Genomic DNA, 13,605 nt, shown 5'->3' with positions numbered 1-13,605 from the left:
GATGGATTGATTTGAACCTTCAAGAAGCCTTCTCCTACTAGACCCACATTTCCTCTTCTCCCACTCCCTTCTGCACTGCCCTAGTACTTCAATTTGCACCCTCTATTCCCGCCTCCCTCAACCCCACACCACTTACGTCCACATCCCTAATTTACTTATTTTTTTTACTGTCCGTCTCCCCCTCAAGCTGTAAGCTTTTTGGTGGCCAGGGCAAAAGAAATGTACTTGTCTCCCAGGTACATAGTACAGCGCTCTGCACACCCTAAGTGCACAACTGATGATTGATTTGAACTGTATTCAATTCATTCAAATGTATTTGTTGAGCACTTATGGTGTCCAAACAGCACTAAGCCCTTGGAGTGTCCAAATAGCATGAAGACTGTCTGCCTTATAAATGCAGAGCAACCAAAAAAAAACCCTCAGGTCCATTTCCAAACCAGTCCTCACGCTGTGTCCTCCCTCTCTTCCGGTATCGATACGGTACTGCGTCCTCCCAAACGCTCAGCACAGCATTCTGCTCACAGTAAGGGCTCATTAAATACCGCTGATGATAGGGCACCACCTCCTCCCGGCCTCCTGTCCCTCCTATCCCATTGAAGAAACGAAAGCATCCATTTCTTAGTGAGAGGCTCCCCAGGGCGGGAGAAATTCCGAATTTGGAAAATAAGGCGAGCAAATGACCTGGGGCTTCATGCGAGGGTTCCAGCGTATGTAGTAGCCGACCCAGAGCTCGAGATGGCGCATGCTGGCCACTGGGTAGAGGACATGGTTGGCATAGCTCACGTGGAGGGGATTGGTGAAGTCCTCCAGCTGGCTGTTGATGTAAGACCACAGAGACACCGTCTTCTGGGGAAGATTCTGGAAGAGGAAGGGAAAGACGTCTTTCCTGGGGGCAGCGGTGCTTCACCAAGCTGCGGGTACCGTCACCCAACCCACCCCGCGCTTGCTGGGACCGACTTTTTGGAGGGAGTGACTCTCCCCTTTTGATGGCGACTTCCTGTGGCAGGATGGTCCCACCCTAAGAGGACCGGTCCATCCAACGCCCCCAGGATATGGAGGTCCCTCTACTGCCCCGTCTCCCTGACAAACACCACTCTGGAGAGTCCTGGATGCCCGGTCCGGGACCGGGGTGATTGGATAGATGATGAGTAGAGAGGAGCTGGGGCATGGGGTGACCAGAGGTGGCTACGGCCCTGTCTTGGACGGAAATGCTGGGGTTGACAGTGACGTCGTCGAGGTGAAGCAACAGCACGGAAGGTGGGATCGGACTGGGGCCGGGGAGTCAGTCAGTCAGTTGTATTTATTGAACCCGTACTGTGTGCAGGGCCCTGTACTAAGCGTTTGGGAGAGGACGTTATCACAATATAACAGACACATTCCCTGCCCACGATGAGCTTACAGTCTAGAAACAGTCTAGAAGGGGAGGGAGCTCCAAGTGAAAACGCTGCAGTGTTCATGGGAACTTTTCCCACATCAGCAGAATTTTACATTACGGGTTGCACCCAGACTTTATTTTGGGTTTAGCCAAAGACTCCTTCCTCCCTCCCACCCCACAAGCTGGCTTCTGCAGGATCCATTAGGGATGTTTCATAATTATCGTGATGTTTATTAAGCGCTTACTATGTGCCGAGCACTGTGCTAAACACCAGGGTAGGAACGGGATAAAGTTGGGCTCAGTCTCTGTCCCATGTGGGACTCACGGTTTGAGCGGGAGGGAGAATGGGGACTGAATCCCCATTTTACAGGTGAGGAAACTGAGGACCAGACCAGTTAAGTAACTTGCCCGAGGTCACGTGGTAGGCAAGTGGCAGAATGGGGATTGGAAATCCCCACCTCTGCTTCTGAGTCCTGGTTTTCAATTAGAGAAGCAGCGTGGCTCAGTGGAAAGAGCACGGGCTTTGGAGTCAGAGGTCATGAGTTTGAATCCCAGCTCTGCCACTTGTCAGCTGTGTGACTGTGGGCAAGTCACTTAACTTCTCTGTGCCTCGGTTACCTCATCTGTAAAATGGGGATTAAGACTGTGAGCCCCATGTGGGACAACCTGATTCCCCTGTGTCTACCCCAGCACTTAGAACAGTGCTCGGCACATAGTAAGCGCTTTATAAATACCAACATTATTATTATTATTATTATTAATTACCCTAGCTTCTGGAGGAAGGGATTTATTTATATTAATGTCTGGGTCCCCTCTAGACTGAAAGCTCATTGTGGGCAGAGAATCTGTTCTGTTTATTGTTATATTATCCTCTCCCAATTGCTTAGTACCGTGCTCTGCACGCGGTAAGTGCTCAATAAACACGATCAAATGAACGAATGAATGATTGATTGAGGAAAGGAAAAAAAAAAAATCACCCCTGGATCCATGCAAGAAAATTGGACGGAAGAACTGATCCGAAGCAGATGTTCAGGAGATGAGTATGGCCGAAGGGATGTGCAGGGGGGAAGGGGAAGGCAGAGGGATTTTTTTTTTTACCTCTTTTCCTCTCTGCTGCTCACTGCTGCACAAGAATGTCCCAAATAAACAGCTGTAGAGGTGGTCCAGGATGGTGATCAGAAAATATTCATTGAATTCAAAGGCCGTGGGAAACTGCAAACAAAACACGCTCTTAGAACCTCCGGGATGCCTTCGTTCCCACACCCACGGCCGTCCCCGGGATTCCGGAAGCTCATGAGCCAATGGGACCCGGGAACTGAAGCTCTGCACATTTTAACCAGCAGAAGAGTCTTCAAACCTGTGGACTGCTCAAGCTGGGTTTGTTTGCGGGATTGGGCTGACTCGCTCGACAAACATCACATGGCCGCTCTCAGAAAGGGTCACTTCTGCCCAGATCTCCTTTCCGTGTACCGGGAGGAATTTTGAGGCCCAGCCAGGGGCTTGGAGGGTCTTGAATGACCTCTGTGTTTATGTTCACCTGCTATCGGTTCATCTACTGCCCCTCCCCCTGCTTCGCTGGGGGTGGCTCTCTTCTCGCGCCCCGGCCTCACCTGACCACGGCTCCCATAAACAAGATGATGAGTTTTGTGCAAAATCAAAGAGAGTAAATGAGCCATTTTTTGCACCAATCAAACACGATCAGGCATTTAAGTAATTTAGAAAAAATGTAAACCAGGTACACCAACAAAATTCAAGCGGCGGAACATTTCTACCATTGCTTTTGTTCTACTGTCAATCTTCAGGACCGTAGAGAGGGCTTTGGTTTCCAAACAGATCTTTCAAATTTGAAAGAAATGAATTTCCACCTCCGCCCCCCAGGTAATGCTGACAATAGATGTTCCAAAGAGAAGGAACCTTGATTCCTGCCCTTGGAAACTACTTCCCCCAACAGTCCCCTCCCTTCTCATAAGCAAGTGTCGTTTTGTTTATTCCATCAATCAATCAATGATATTCACTGAGCACTTACTATGTGCAGACTACAGTACTAAGCACTTGGAAGAGTATGATACAACGGAATTAGCAGACACGTTCCCTGCCCATTACGCGCTCTATCCGGGAAGAAGAGAAAACAAGGTGATTTGAATGAGAAACCCTGACCGCAGGAGCCCAGGATAAGACTCAATACCCCGAGCTGATTCCCCCCCAAAAGGTGCGAATGCTACAAATCACCCTATGCACGTCCCAAGAGGCCACTATTATTTAACAAAATGATACGGGGATGGAGCTCATGTCACAGAAACCACACGAGGCCACAGAGACAGATACCGTGTGCGGTATAGAGACGCCACGAGGCGCAGAAATGGCACGCCACGGGTGGAGGTAACGCGTGGCACGTAGAGAGAGGACACACGTGCCCCAGAGACTGTGCACGACGGGGAGATGGCGCGTGACCAGAGACCGGAGACCACAAGGAACGCAGAGACCGTGGTGTAGTGCAGAGAGATTGGCACAGGAGGTTCCCATAAAACCCTCTATCATGGGAGGGCAATCGACTGACTCCTGTGGCCAGACTACAGTTCATGTCTCCCGGTGCAAGCGATGGGGTGAAGCCAGCCACAGGCTCCGGTGCCCAACATCACTCCCAACAGGCCGCCCATCTAACGAGAATCGGACCTCGCCATCTGGTTGCTCTTGAACTGGGGAAAAGTCTCAGACAATTAGCACCCGGGCCAAAGAGGCTGCGTGACCTTCTGTTTTCTGAGGCGTTTTTCCCAGAATCTCATGTGAGGACTGAGAGGGCTTTGGAGTGCCTATCTGGAACCATTCAGAAACACGCCATTTGCTCGAAGAAAAATGTTCAAATGAGACTGTGTCAAAATTTCCCCTTCTGGCTGGGTTTGGGTAACCTGACGACCATCCTGGCTTAGGGACCCAATGTGCTGGAGATGGATTCATTCATTCGGTCCTATTTATTGGGTGCTTACTGTGTGTAAAGCACTGTACTAAGCACTCGGGAGAGTACAGTATAACAATAAATAGTCACATTCCCTGCCCTCAATGAACTCGAATGCAGCATCGTCCCTAGCTAATGGGGTCCGACTGCCACCAGCCAAGTCCGACCCAGCTGAACGCTTACAGCACGAGGATCCTCAACTTTGCAAGGTTGCAGTGAGCCCTGTCTTTCCCATTAATGCAACTGGCAGTGGTAGCTAAGACGGACAGATCCAGCGGAGGATTTTAGGCTTTGCCTGAAGCCCCGCACTACGGTCCCTGTCCACGGCAGCTAGGATGCATGGGGATAAAAATCAGGCCACCCTGAAGCACTTCACCCACCCGTGTTTGGATTCTGTAGACTTTTACGTGCCTCCCCTGTTAGAGTGTGAGCTTCTTGGGAGCAGGAACTGTGTTGCTTCTTTCTGCTCTATTTGCTCAAGTGCTTAGTACAGCGCCCCGTATCCAGTGGGCGCTCAGTCAATACCACCACCACGACCGCCACTACCACTATCTTACAAAAGATTACCTGTCTTGTCATTTGCCAGACACAGTCGATAAACTGAAGAAAAACAGGTGATCTGTCAGCATCGGCATGGTTCTTGTCTCCATGGCCCACTCTCTGAAGCAAAGGAAGACAAGTCAAATACATGGGTTTCCACAGTCAGGCTGACAAAGAAAGCTGATCTTTAGGTAATAATAATAATAATTGTGGTATTGGTTTAAGTGCTTCCTTTGTGCCAGGCACTGTTCTAAGCGCCAGGGTAGATAGAAGTTAATCAGGTTGGACACCGTGCCCGTCCCACTTGGGGCTCACACTCTTCATCCTCATTTTACAGACGAGGTAACCGAGGCCCAGAGAAATGAACCGACTTGCCCAAGGTCACGCAGCAGATATGCGACGGAGCTGGGGTTAGAACCCGAGTCCTTCTGACTACCAGGTCTGTGTTCTATCCACAGGGCCAGGCTGCTTCTCTAAGTGGTCCCGGGCCACCGCTGTGGAAGAATCCTGAGTAACTCTGGAAGAGTCCAGGATGGTTGGCAATGCGGCTGGATTCCCAGCAGCCTGAGCCATCTGGGCTGGCTGAGCCTCTTGCTTTTGAAGCGGGACTCTTGCTCTTGCCACGTTAGGGGCACTTGGCTTGGAGCGAAAAAACCCAGCCGTCTAACAGGCCTCCCAGAGGGTTTCCTGGCAGCAGTTTCGTCTAACGATCCGTGCTCTGAAGGGCGGGTTAGTTTTGCACGCCAGTTTCTTCCAGGGACTGAGGAGTGGAACTGATTGGCCTTACTAAAATCACATCTCCTCCAAGAAGCCTTCCCTGACTAAGCCCTCACTCCCCCTACTCTTTCTCTCTCTGCGTCACCTACGCGTTTGGGTCTGAACGCTTACAGCACTTTGATTGTCACCAACCTCCAAAGCACTTAGGTACAGATCCAGCTGAAATTTATTTTAATGTCTGTCTTCCCCTCTTGACTGTAAATTCATTGCAGGCAGGGGATATGTCTGTTACAGTGCTCTCTCCTAAGTGCTTACTCCAGTGCTCTGCACAAAGTAAGCACTCAATAAATATGATTGATTGAATGATAATAATAATAATAATACTTATAGTATTTGTTAAGCGCTTACTATGGGCCAAGCACTGTTCTAAGCACTGGGGTAGATAAAAGTTTATGAGGTTGTCCCACGTGGGGTTTACAGTCTTAATCCCCATTTTACAGATAAGGTAACCGAGGGCACAGAGAAGTGAAATGACTTGTCCAAAGTCACACAGCTGACAAGTGAAGGAGCCGGGATCAGATCCCACGACTTCTGACTCCCAAGCCCGGGCTCTTTCCACTAGGCCATGATGATCCCCTCGGGCTCAGGCATCACCCCGTTCTCTTTGTCCGCCGGGAGGATAACGACCCAGGTTTCGGACCCAGGGAGAGCAATGGGGAGAACTTCCAGGTTGAGGAAATCCTGGTGCTCCCTCCCCAGGCCCTAGTCAATCAGGCAGCAGTGAGCACCAATCATCATGCTCTTCTGCTATTTATCGTTCTGACCTCCTGTCACATGCATAGAGAAGCATAGGGAAGAGCATGGTCTTGGGACTCAGAGGAGCTCCACCACTTGTCTGCTGTGTGACCCTGGGCAAGCCACTTCACATCTCTGTGCCTCAGTTACTCATTTGTAAAATGGGGATTAAGACTGTTGGCCCCACGTGGGACAAGCTCATTACCTTGAATCTACCCCAGTACTTAGAACAGTGCTTGGCACATAGCGCTTAACAAATAACATCATTATTTATTATTATGCCCCCACCCATCCCCCACCCCTCCTCGGGTGACCCCTCCCACCTCGCGTCCGGCCCATCCACCGTCCAGGCTGCAGTGAGACATGAGACTGTAAACTCCCTCTAGACTGTAAGCACACTGTGGGCAAGGAATGTGTCTGTTAACTGCTATACTGTACTCTCCCAAGCACTTAGCACAGTATTCCATACACAGTGAGCGCTAAATAGATATGAGTGACTGACTGACAGGCCTAGTGGATAGGGCGTGGGCCTGGGATTCAGAAGGACATGGGTTCTAATCGTGGCTCTGCCACTTGTCTGCTGGGTGACCTTGGGCCAGGCATTTTATTTCTCTGGGCCTCAGTCATCTCATCTGTAAAATGGGGGTTAAGACTGTGAGGCCACAGTCGACCGAATCTACTCTCATTAGCTTGTATTTACCCTCGTCCTTAGAACAGTAAGCATAGTAAGTGCTTAACAAATACTATTGAGGAGGAAAAGAGAGAGACAACAAGTCTGGTCCGATCAGCGCTCTTCCCCTTGGTCCGCTGGCAGCAGGGGTGAGCCCCCATCCAGTCCTCCCACCCTCCAATGACTCCCTCCCTTCCACCCCATCCACACTCTAGGCCGCAGCGGGAGACACAACCTGACAGAGAGCCAATGGGCAACAAGCCCGGCCAGCTGTCCATCCACCCCAACAACACCCCATCTACCCGGCCGGCCCGCGGTCGGCCGGCGGCGGGGTACTGGCCTCCCTCTCCTCACCAGCTGAAAGCGATGGCCGAAGCTGAGCCACTCTTTCTCCAGGAGGACCTGGAAGCCGCGGATGGTCCGGTAGTAGCCGTCGAGCATGAGCATAGCCAGGGAGGTGAGCTGAGCCGTGCGGTCCCAGCCATCGCTGCAGTGCACCACCACCGATGTCTTCCCCGACTCCACCTTGTCCGCGATTCGCAGGGCCCCGGCCAGGATCAGCTGGGCCCAGCACAGGAGACAGGGGTGATGACTGACCCGCCGTGGAACCCGCAACAGGCAGTGTGGCCTAATGGCTACAGCGCAGTCCCGGACGTCAGGAGGGCCCGGGCTTCTAATCCCAGCTCTTCCCCTTTCCTGCTGGGTAGCCTGGGACAGATCGCTTCACTTCCCTGGGCCTTGTAAAATGGGGGTTGAGACCATGAGTGCCATGTAGTGCAGGGACGGTGTCTAACCTGCTGAGCTTGCATCTATCCCTGTGCTTAGGACAGCACCTGGCACATAGTAGACGCTTAAAAAATACCAATAAAAAAGCCCCCAAAATAAAAAGAGGTGGAATTATGAGGGCTCACAGCCTCCCTGTCTGTAATCTGGAGCAGAAATTCACTTGGCACCCACCCTCTAGTAGTAAGTCTTTATTAAGTGCTTACTGTGTGAGGAGAACTGTACTACGTGCTGGGAAAGATTACACAGTTGGGAGTTGGATCCGGGTCCCTGTTCCTTGGGGCTGGGAGCTCACAGTCTAAAAAACAAAAAGGGAAGCAGCATGAAGGCCACAAAAAGCAGCGTGGTCTAATGGATAGATCCCGGGCCTGGAAGTCAGAAGGACCTGAGTCACTTGTCTGCTGAGTGACCTCAGTCAAGTCACTTCTCTGGGCCTCGGTTACCTCATCTGTAAAATTGGGATTAGGACTGAGAGTCCCATGTGGGACAGGGATTATGTCCAACCTGTTTATCTTCTATCAACCCCCATGCTTAGTACAGTGCTTGGTACATAGTAAGCCATTAACAAATGCCATTAAAAAAAAAATGTGTGGAGGGTGAGGAAACTGGCAACAGATGCAGGAGAAGAGATGCAACAAAACACTAAGGCAATAGAAACCCCAAAATGATGATCAGTAAGCTCCTTGTGAGCAGGGAACATGTCTCTCAATGCTACTGTTCTCTCCCGAGCATCTAACACAGATCTTAGCACCTAAGAGGTGCCCAATAAATACCCACTTTTGAACATCTGTGCCGGAGAGGCCTGCTGACACCCGCCCAGGATGTTTCTAGAGTCAGCCTGATCCTCGGTAAGAAGCTAAATATGGAAATCAGGCCTGGCAATCGTTTTAGATAATAATCAGTGGTATTTGCTGAGCACTTACCGTGTGCAGAGTACTGTACTAGGCGCTTAGGAAAGGACAGTACGATCGACCTGGTCCTCCCACGAGGATTCCCGCCCACGAGGAGCTTACGCTCCATCTACGCAGGGGACCAGAAACTCAGACTCACCTTGATGTGTTCCAGCCAATGAGTGGATTCCAAGTTGGATAACCAGTGTGTCTCCTCTATGTTGGGGTAAACGATCTCCTTTAGTTTCCTCAAAGACTCTCTCATTACGTGAATATTGTGGATATCCAGAAAAACCAGTTCAGCATTCTGGTAAGCATCCTCACTCTCATAGCCTCCACCCTTAGCCTGGAGATAAAAAAACAGGCCAGTCTTTGATCCCCATTTCTCTCTTTGGTGATTATCCCTTAAAAAGGTGATAAATTGGGGTTCTCCTACCCGTTTAATCTCTGCTCATTCGTTCAGGTTTTAGAGTTTAATCTCACGGTAGATGAGATTAATTTTTTTTATATATAAGGAGATCTCTTAGCAGGGCGTTGTGTTCTTCAATCAATCAATCAACTGAGCACTTACTGTGTGCAGAGCACTGTACTAAGCAAGTGGGAGAGTAAAATATAACACAGTGGGTAGCCACATTCCTCCACACATGAGTTTCTTGAAGGATCTCAGGTTATGGGACTGATTCGGTGGGGAATTAATGGGCCAGAGGGTAAACAGTTTAAAGATACCACCAAGCTAGATCTTTTTTTGACACAAATTCCTCTGTATTTTTAAAAAATGGTATTTGTTAAGTGCTTCATTATCTGTCAGGCACTGTACTAAGCGCTGGGGTAGATACAAGTTGATCGGCTTAGACACAGCCCCTGTCCCACACAGAGCTCACGGTCTTAATCCTCATTATACAGATGAGGTAACCAAGTCTCAGAGAAGTAAAATTATTCCCCAAGGAATAATTTGGGAATTGAGACTTTGAGCCCTATGTGGGACAGGGTCTGTGCCCAACCCAATTATCTTGTATCTATCTCAGCCCTTAGAACAGTACCTGGCACAGAGTAAGCGCTTAACAAATATCACAATTATTATTATTATTCTGACCGCCGATGGCTATTTGGTTGGATTGAAAACTGTAAAGGCATCTCCACAAAAAACAAAAACAAAGTCCCGTCAAGCAGAGGATGCTAAGGCAGGGACCGGTAAGTTTAGCCACACCAAACCTTGACCAATGCATATCTATTAGCAGCCGGGAGATGGGGGAGGAAGGCGACCAGGAGACCCACCTTATTGGCGACAGCATTAACACTTGGTCTGGCATCAAAAATGAAGATTTTATGGGACTGAGCGTTAGAATCCATGATGGACTGAAGGTATTTTTCATCCTCCTTGCTTCGCCTCCCACTCACTCCCACCATGGGCTGGCTGCAGCGGGTGATGGTGGCTTGGCTTTCCGGATGAATCCAGGACAAAACCTTGAGGGAAAAAATCAAATCAATCAATCAATAGTATCCACTGAGGGCTTACTGTGTGCCCAGCATTGCACTATGCACTTGGGAAAATAACCCTCTCCCCACAAAAAAAGTGGAAGGCATTAAAAAGAAGCAGCGCAGCGTAGTGGATAGAGCATGGGCCCTGGGAGTCAGAAGGACCTGGGTTCTAATTCCAGCTCTGCCACTTGTTGGGTAGGTGACCTTGGGCAAGTCTGTCCACTTCTCTGTGCCTCAGTTACCTCATCTGTAAAATGAGGATTGAGAATTTGAGCCCTACATGGAACAGGGACTGTGTCCAACCCAATTCGCTTGTATCCACTGCAGCGCTTAATACAGTGCTTGGCATATGGTAGGTAGTTAACAAACATGACTATTTTTCTATGGGCCTCAGTTCCCTCATCTAGAAAAAAATTGGGAGTCCCAGTGTGGGACACGAAGTGTAACCAACTCGATTAGCTTGCATCTACCCCGGCGCTTAGTACAGGGCCTGGTACACAGTAAGTGCTTAATAAATACCATAAAAAAGAAAAAGATATGAGTGAGGGCAGACAGAGAGGGAAGTCAGGGCTAGAGATAAAGAGAGCTGGAAGTTAGCAGCAGGTGAGCCAAACGTGGTGAAAGTCTGAAGATCGACACAAGAAGCAGAGAGGATGCTTCTAATTCTTTTGATCCTGACAGGAGGGAGAGGATAGCATGTCCCAGTGCTAGTCTCGGGTCGTAAAAATAAATTAGGGATAGATAGGTATGTGATCCCCCTCTCAGGGTCACACCTGGAGAGTTTCCAGTCCTCTACCAGTCTCGGCTACAGGAGGGAGAGTCAAGCAGAGGCCTGTCCATTCCATCCCTAGCTTGGGCAATGGCTAGTGAGTGGAAGGGAGTTTGCTACAAGTCAAAACTCACCTGTGCCAGGCACAGGGGTGGAGACTCCAGTTTCCTGTGTGGAAGGAGGCAATGGCAAACCACTTCCGTGTTCTTCCCGAAAACTCTCTGGATCCACTACCAGAGAGATCGCAGATGGAGAGCGGGGTGTTCTGGGAGAGATGTGTCCGTGGTGTCGCTATGGGTCGGAGGCAACTCGACGGCATAAGACAAAACCTACGTGATGTGGGGCTGAGGGTGGGCTGAATGTCAACTGCTTCCCCTCGGCTGGACGCTCGCTTGGTGGCTACGTTCAAGAGCTCACACTTACCGGGATCCGTCCCCTCGATCGGAAGGCTGCTACTCTCCTCAGTTCTTCATCTGGAATATTTACAGGTACGACCAGGAGGGCAGGATAGGTGTCGCATAGCTCGTAACGCTCGTTGATTTTTGTCACCCTCCAACTTTCATTGGGAACTCCCTGAGGAAAATCACAAGACTCTTTAAGAGTTCCCAGGTTTGTTTTTTTTTTAAAAGGGTATTTGTTATGCACTTACTATTCATTCATTCATTCATTCAATTGTATTTATTGAGCGCTTACTGTGTGCAAAGCACTGAACTAAGCACTTGGGAGAGTGTGACACAACAACAAACAGACACAATCCCTGCCCATAATGGGCTCACAGTTTGGTGAGGAGAGAGTCGACTGGGGGAACGCCTGGAGTTTGCACTGAGTTGCCTTTTTCTCCCCTTTTATTTTTTCACGTGCCCTTTTATTCCTCTCCCCTGAAATTAGTGACCACATCGACATACCATGGTTCCACCTCAGATCCGGCCAGATAGGAAAGAGATTCCAGTTCTGCTCCCCCAAGGATACAGCCCGCTTTCCCAGTTTGGATTTTCTGATTGCTTCCCCACCTCATTTTGACACCGAACCACTTGGGCTCTTCCAAAGCCATTTACGGGCTTTTGGTTTTTCAAGCTTGATTCTCATTTATTTTGCATTTCTGTTTCATATTTGGCCAAGTGATGGTGTCATACACCTCAATGAGTAATTTCAGTTTAAAATTTCATCTGCCACATGTGATTTCAGTTACCGACTCAGCTTCAAATCCGTCTGAATGTTTTGTGCTCTCCAATGGTGGTTTATTACTCCCCTTGGCTTTCTGAGGCCAGTGACTTTAAAAAGGTTACATGTTTTCCAACTAAATCACTTAGAGCAATTAAGAAATCCAATGGGGGAAAACCCATGGCTTGAAGGACTCCACCTAGGGCCAGGAACTTTCCAATCCAATATTAGTTCTCATAGCACCCCGTCCAAGATATGGACTAATGATAACAGTATTGATTAAATGCTTACTATGTGCCAAGCACTGTTCTAAGCACTGGTAAGTCCCACTCCCTGTCACACATGGGACTCACCGCCCAAGTAGATTGTAAACTACTTGAAGGCAGGGATCATGTCTACCAACTCTATCATACTGGACTCTCCCATACACTTCTTAGTACAGCGCTCTCCACACAGTGAGCACTCAATAAACACCACTGATTGTGGTAACGGAGAGGGTGGTAGGTAGCACTTTTAGCACGGCCTAGTGGAAAGAGCATGGGCCTAAGAGTCAGAGGATGTGGGTTCTAATCCCAGCTCTGCTGCTCATCCGCCATGTGACCTTGGGAAAGTCACTTCACTTCTCTGTGGCTCAGTTTCCCCACTGGTAAAATGGGGATTAAGACTGTGAGCCCTGTATGGAAGAGGGTCAGTGTTCAACCTGATTATCTTGTATTTACCCCAGTGCTCAGTTCAGTGCCTGGCTCACAGTAAGCAAATAAGTACCACAGTTGTCATTCCAGAAACAAATGAATAGATAAGAATCGAAAGGCCAGGAATATTCAGATTATTCAAACTCGGAACATTCTGTCCCGAGATCAGAGATTTCAGGATGGACCTTACCTCCTACAGACTAAACTGTCCCTAATCCAACTTGGAAAAGCCTAGAAAAAATTTCCTGATTCCTAAAGACCTTAGCAATCTACCAATAATATTTGCCGAGCCCTTACTCTGTGCAGACTACTGTACTAAGTGTTTGAGGGAGTACGATAGATAGTCGATATGATCCCTGCTTTCGAGGTGCTTACAATCTAGTGGGGGGGGGGGGGGAGAAGAGCGACCCTAACCCGGGGGAGCACTGTTATAAGTAGTCACGGAAGGAGGTGTGAGTTTACTAGGGCTTTGAAGATGGTGAGAGGGAAGACTGAGTGATGTGAAGAAGGAGCGGGAGGTCAGCAGTGAGAGAGGACTCTTCAGAATAGGCCAGCTTCCTAACCTCTACATAACTGCAGCTGTAATTCAAGCAGAAGCAGTATAGCCTAGTGGACAGAGCCCAATTGTGGCTCCACCTCTTGTCCGCTGTGTGACCTTGGGCAAGTCATTTCATTCCTCTGGACCTTGGTTACCTGGTCTGTACAATGGGGGTTAAAGTTGGGAGTCTCATGTGGGACTTGGACCGTGTCCAACCTGATTATCTTGTATCTACCCCAGTGC

General features: G+C 49.2%; 1 protein-coding gene and 1 non-coding gene across 5 annotated transcripts in view; one reads left to right on the top strand and one right to left on the bottom strand.

Annotated features, from left to right (window-relative positions):
* The window catches only part of MTMR2 (myotubularin related protein 2), a 67,916-nt gene that overhangs the window by 2,719 nt on the left and 51,592 nt on the right, over positions 1 to 13,605 (bottom strand). For 3 of the 4 annotated variants that reach the window (XM_029047897.2, XM_007666848.3, XM_007666850.3), the window contains 7 exons: positions 11,395 to 11,544; positions 9,999 to 10,187; positions 8,884 to 9,069; positions 7,405 to 7,611; positions 4,896 to 4,988; positions 2,474 to 2,587; positions 682 to 858 (listed from right to left, as the gene is read on the bottom strand). In XM_029047897.2, coding sequence (XP_028903730.1) covers positions 682 to 858; positions 2,474 to 2,587; positions 4,896 to 4,988; positions 7,405 to 7,611; positions 8,884 to 9,069; positions 9,999 to 10,187; positions 11,395 to 11,544 — 1,116 coding nt within the window. The remainder of the gene's footprint in view (positions 1 to 681; positions 859 to 2,473; positions 2,588 to 4,895; positions 4,989 to 7,404; positions 7,612 to 8,883; positions 9,070 to 9,998; positions 10,188 to 11,394; positions 11,545 to 13,605) is intronic. The other variant, XM_029047898.2, reaches the window with a different exon arrangement.
* On the top strand, positions 10,958 to 11,095 carry LOC114805982. The gene has a single exon (XR_003754113.1). It is a non-coding gene; the product is annotated as a small nucleolar RNA SNORA7 (small nucleolar RNA).

Source organism: Ornithorhynchus anatinus, chromosome 20, assembly GCF_004115215.2.
Source record: "Ornithorhynchus anatinus isolate Pmale09 chromosome 20, mOrnAna1.pri.v4, whole genome shotgun sequence".
NCBI lineage: Eukaryota > Metazoa > Chordata > Mammalia > Monotremata > Ornithorhynchidae > Ornithorhynchus > Ornithorhynchus anatinus.
This window is presented reverse-complemented; position numbering and strand designations above follow the sequence as displayed.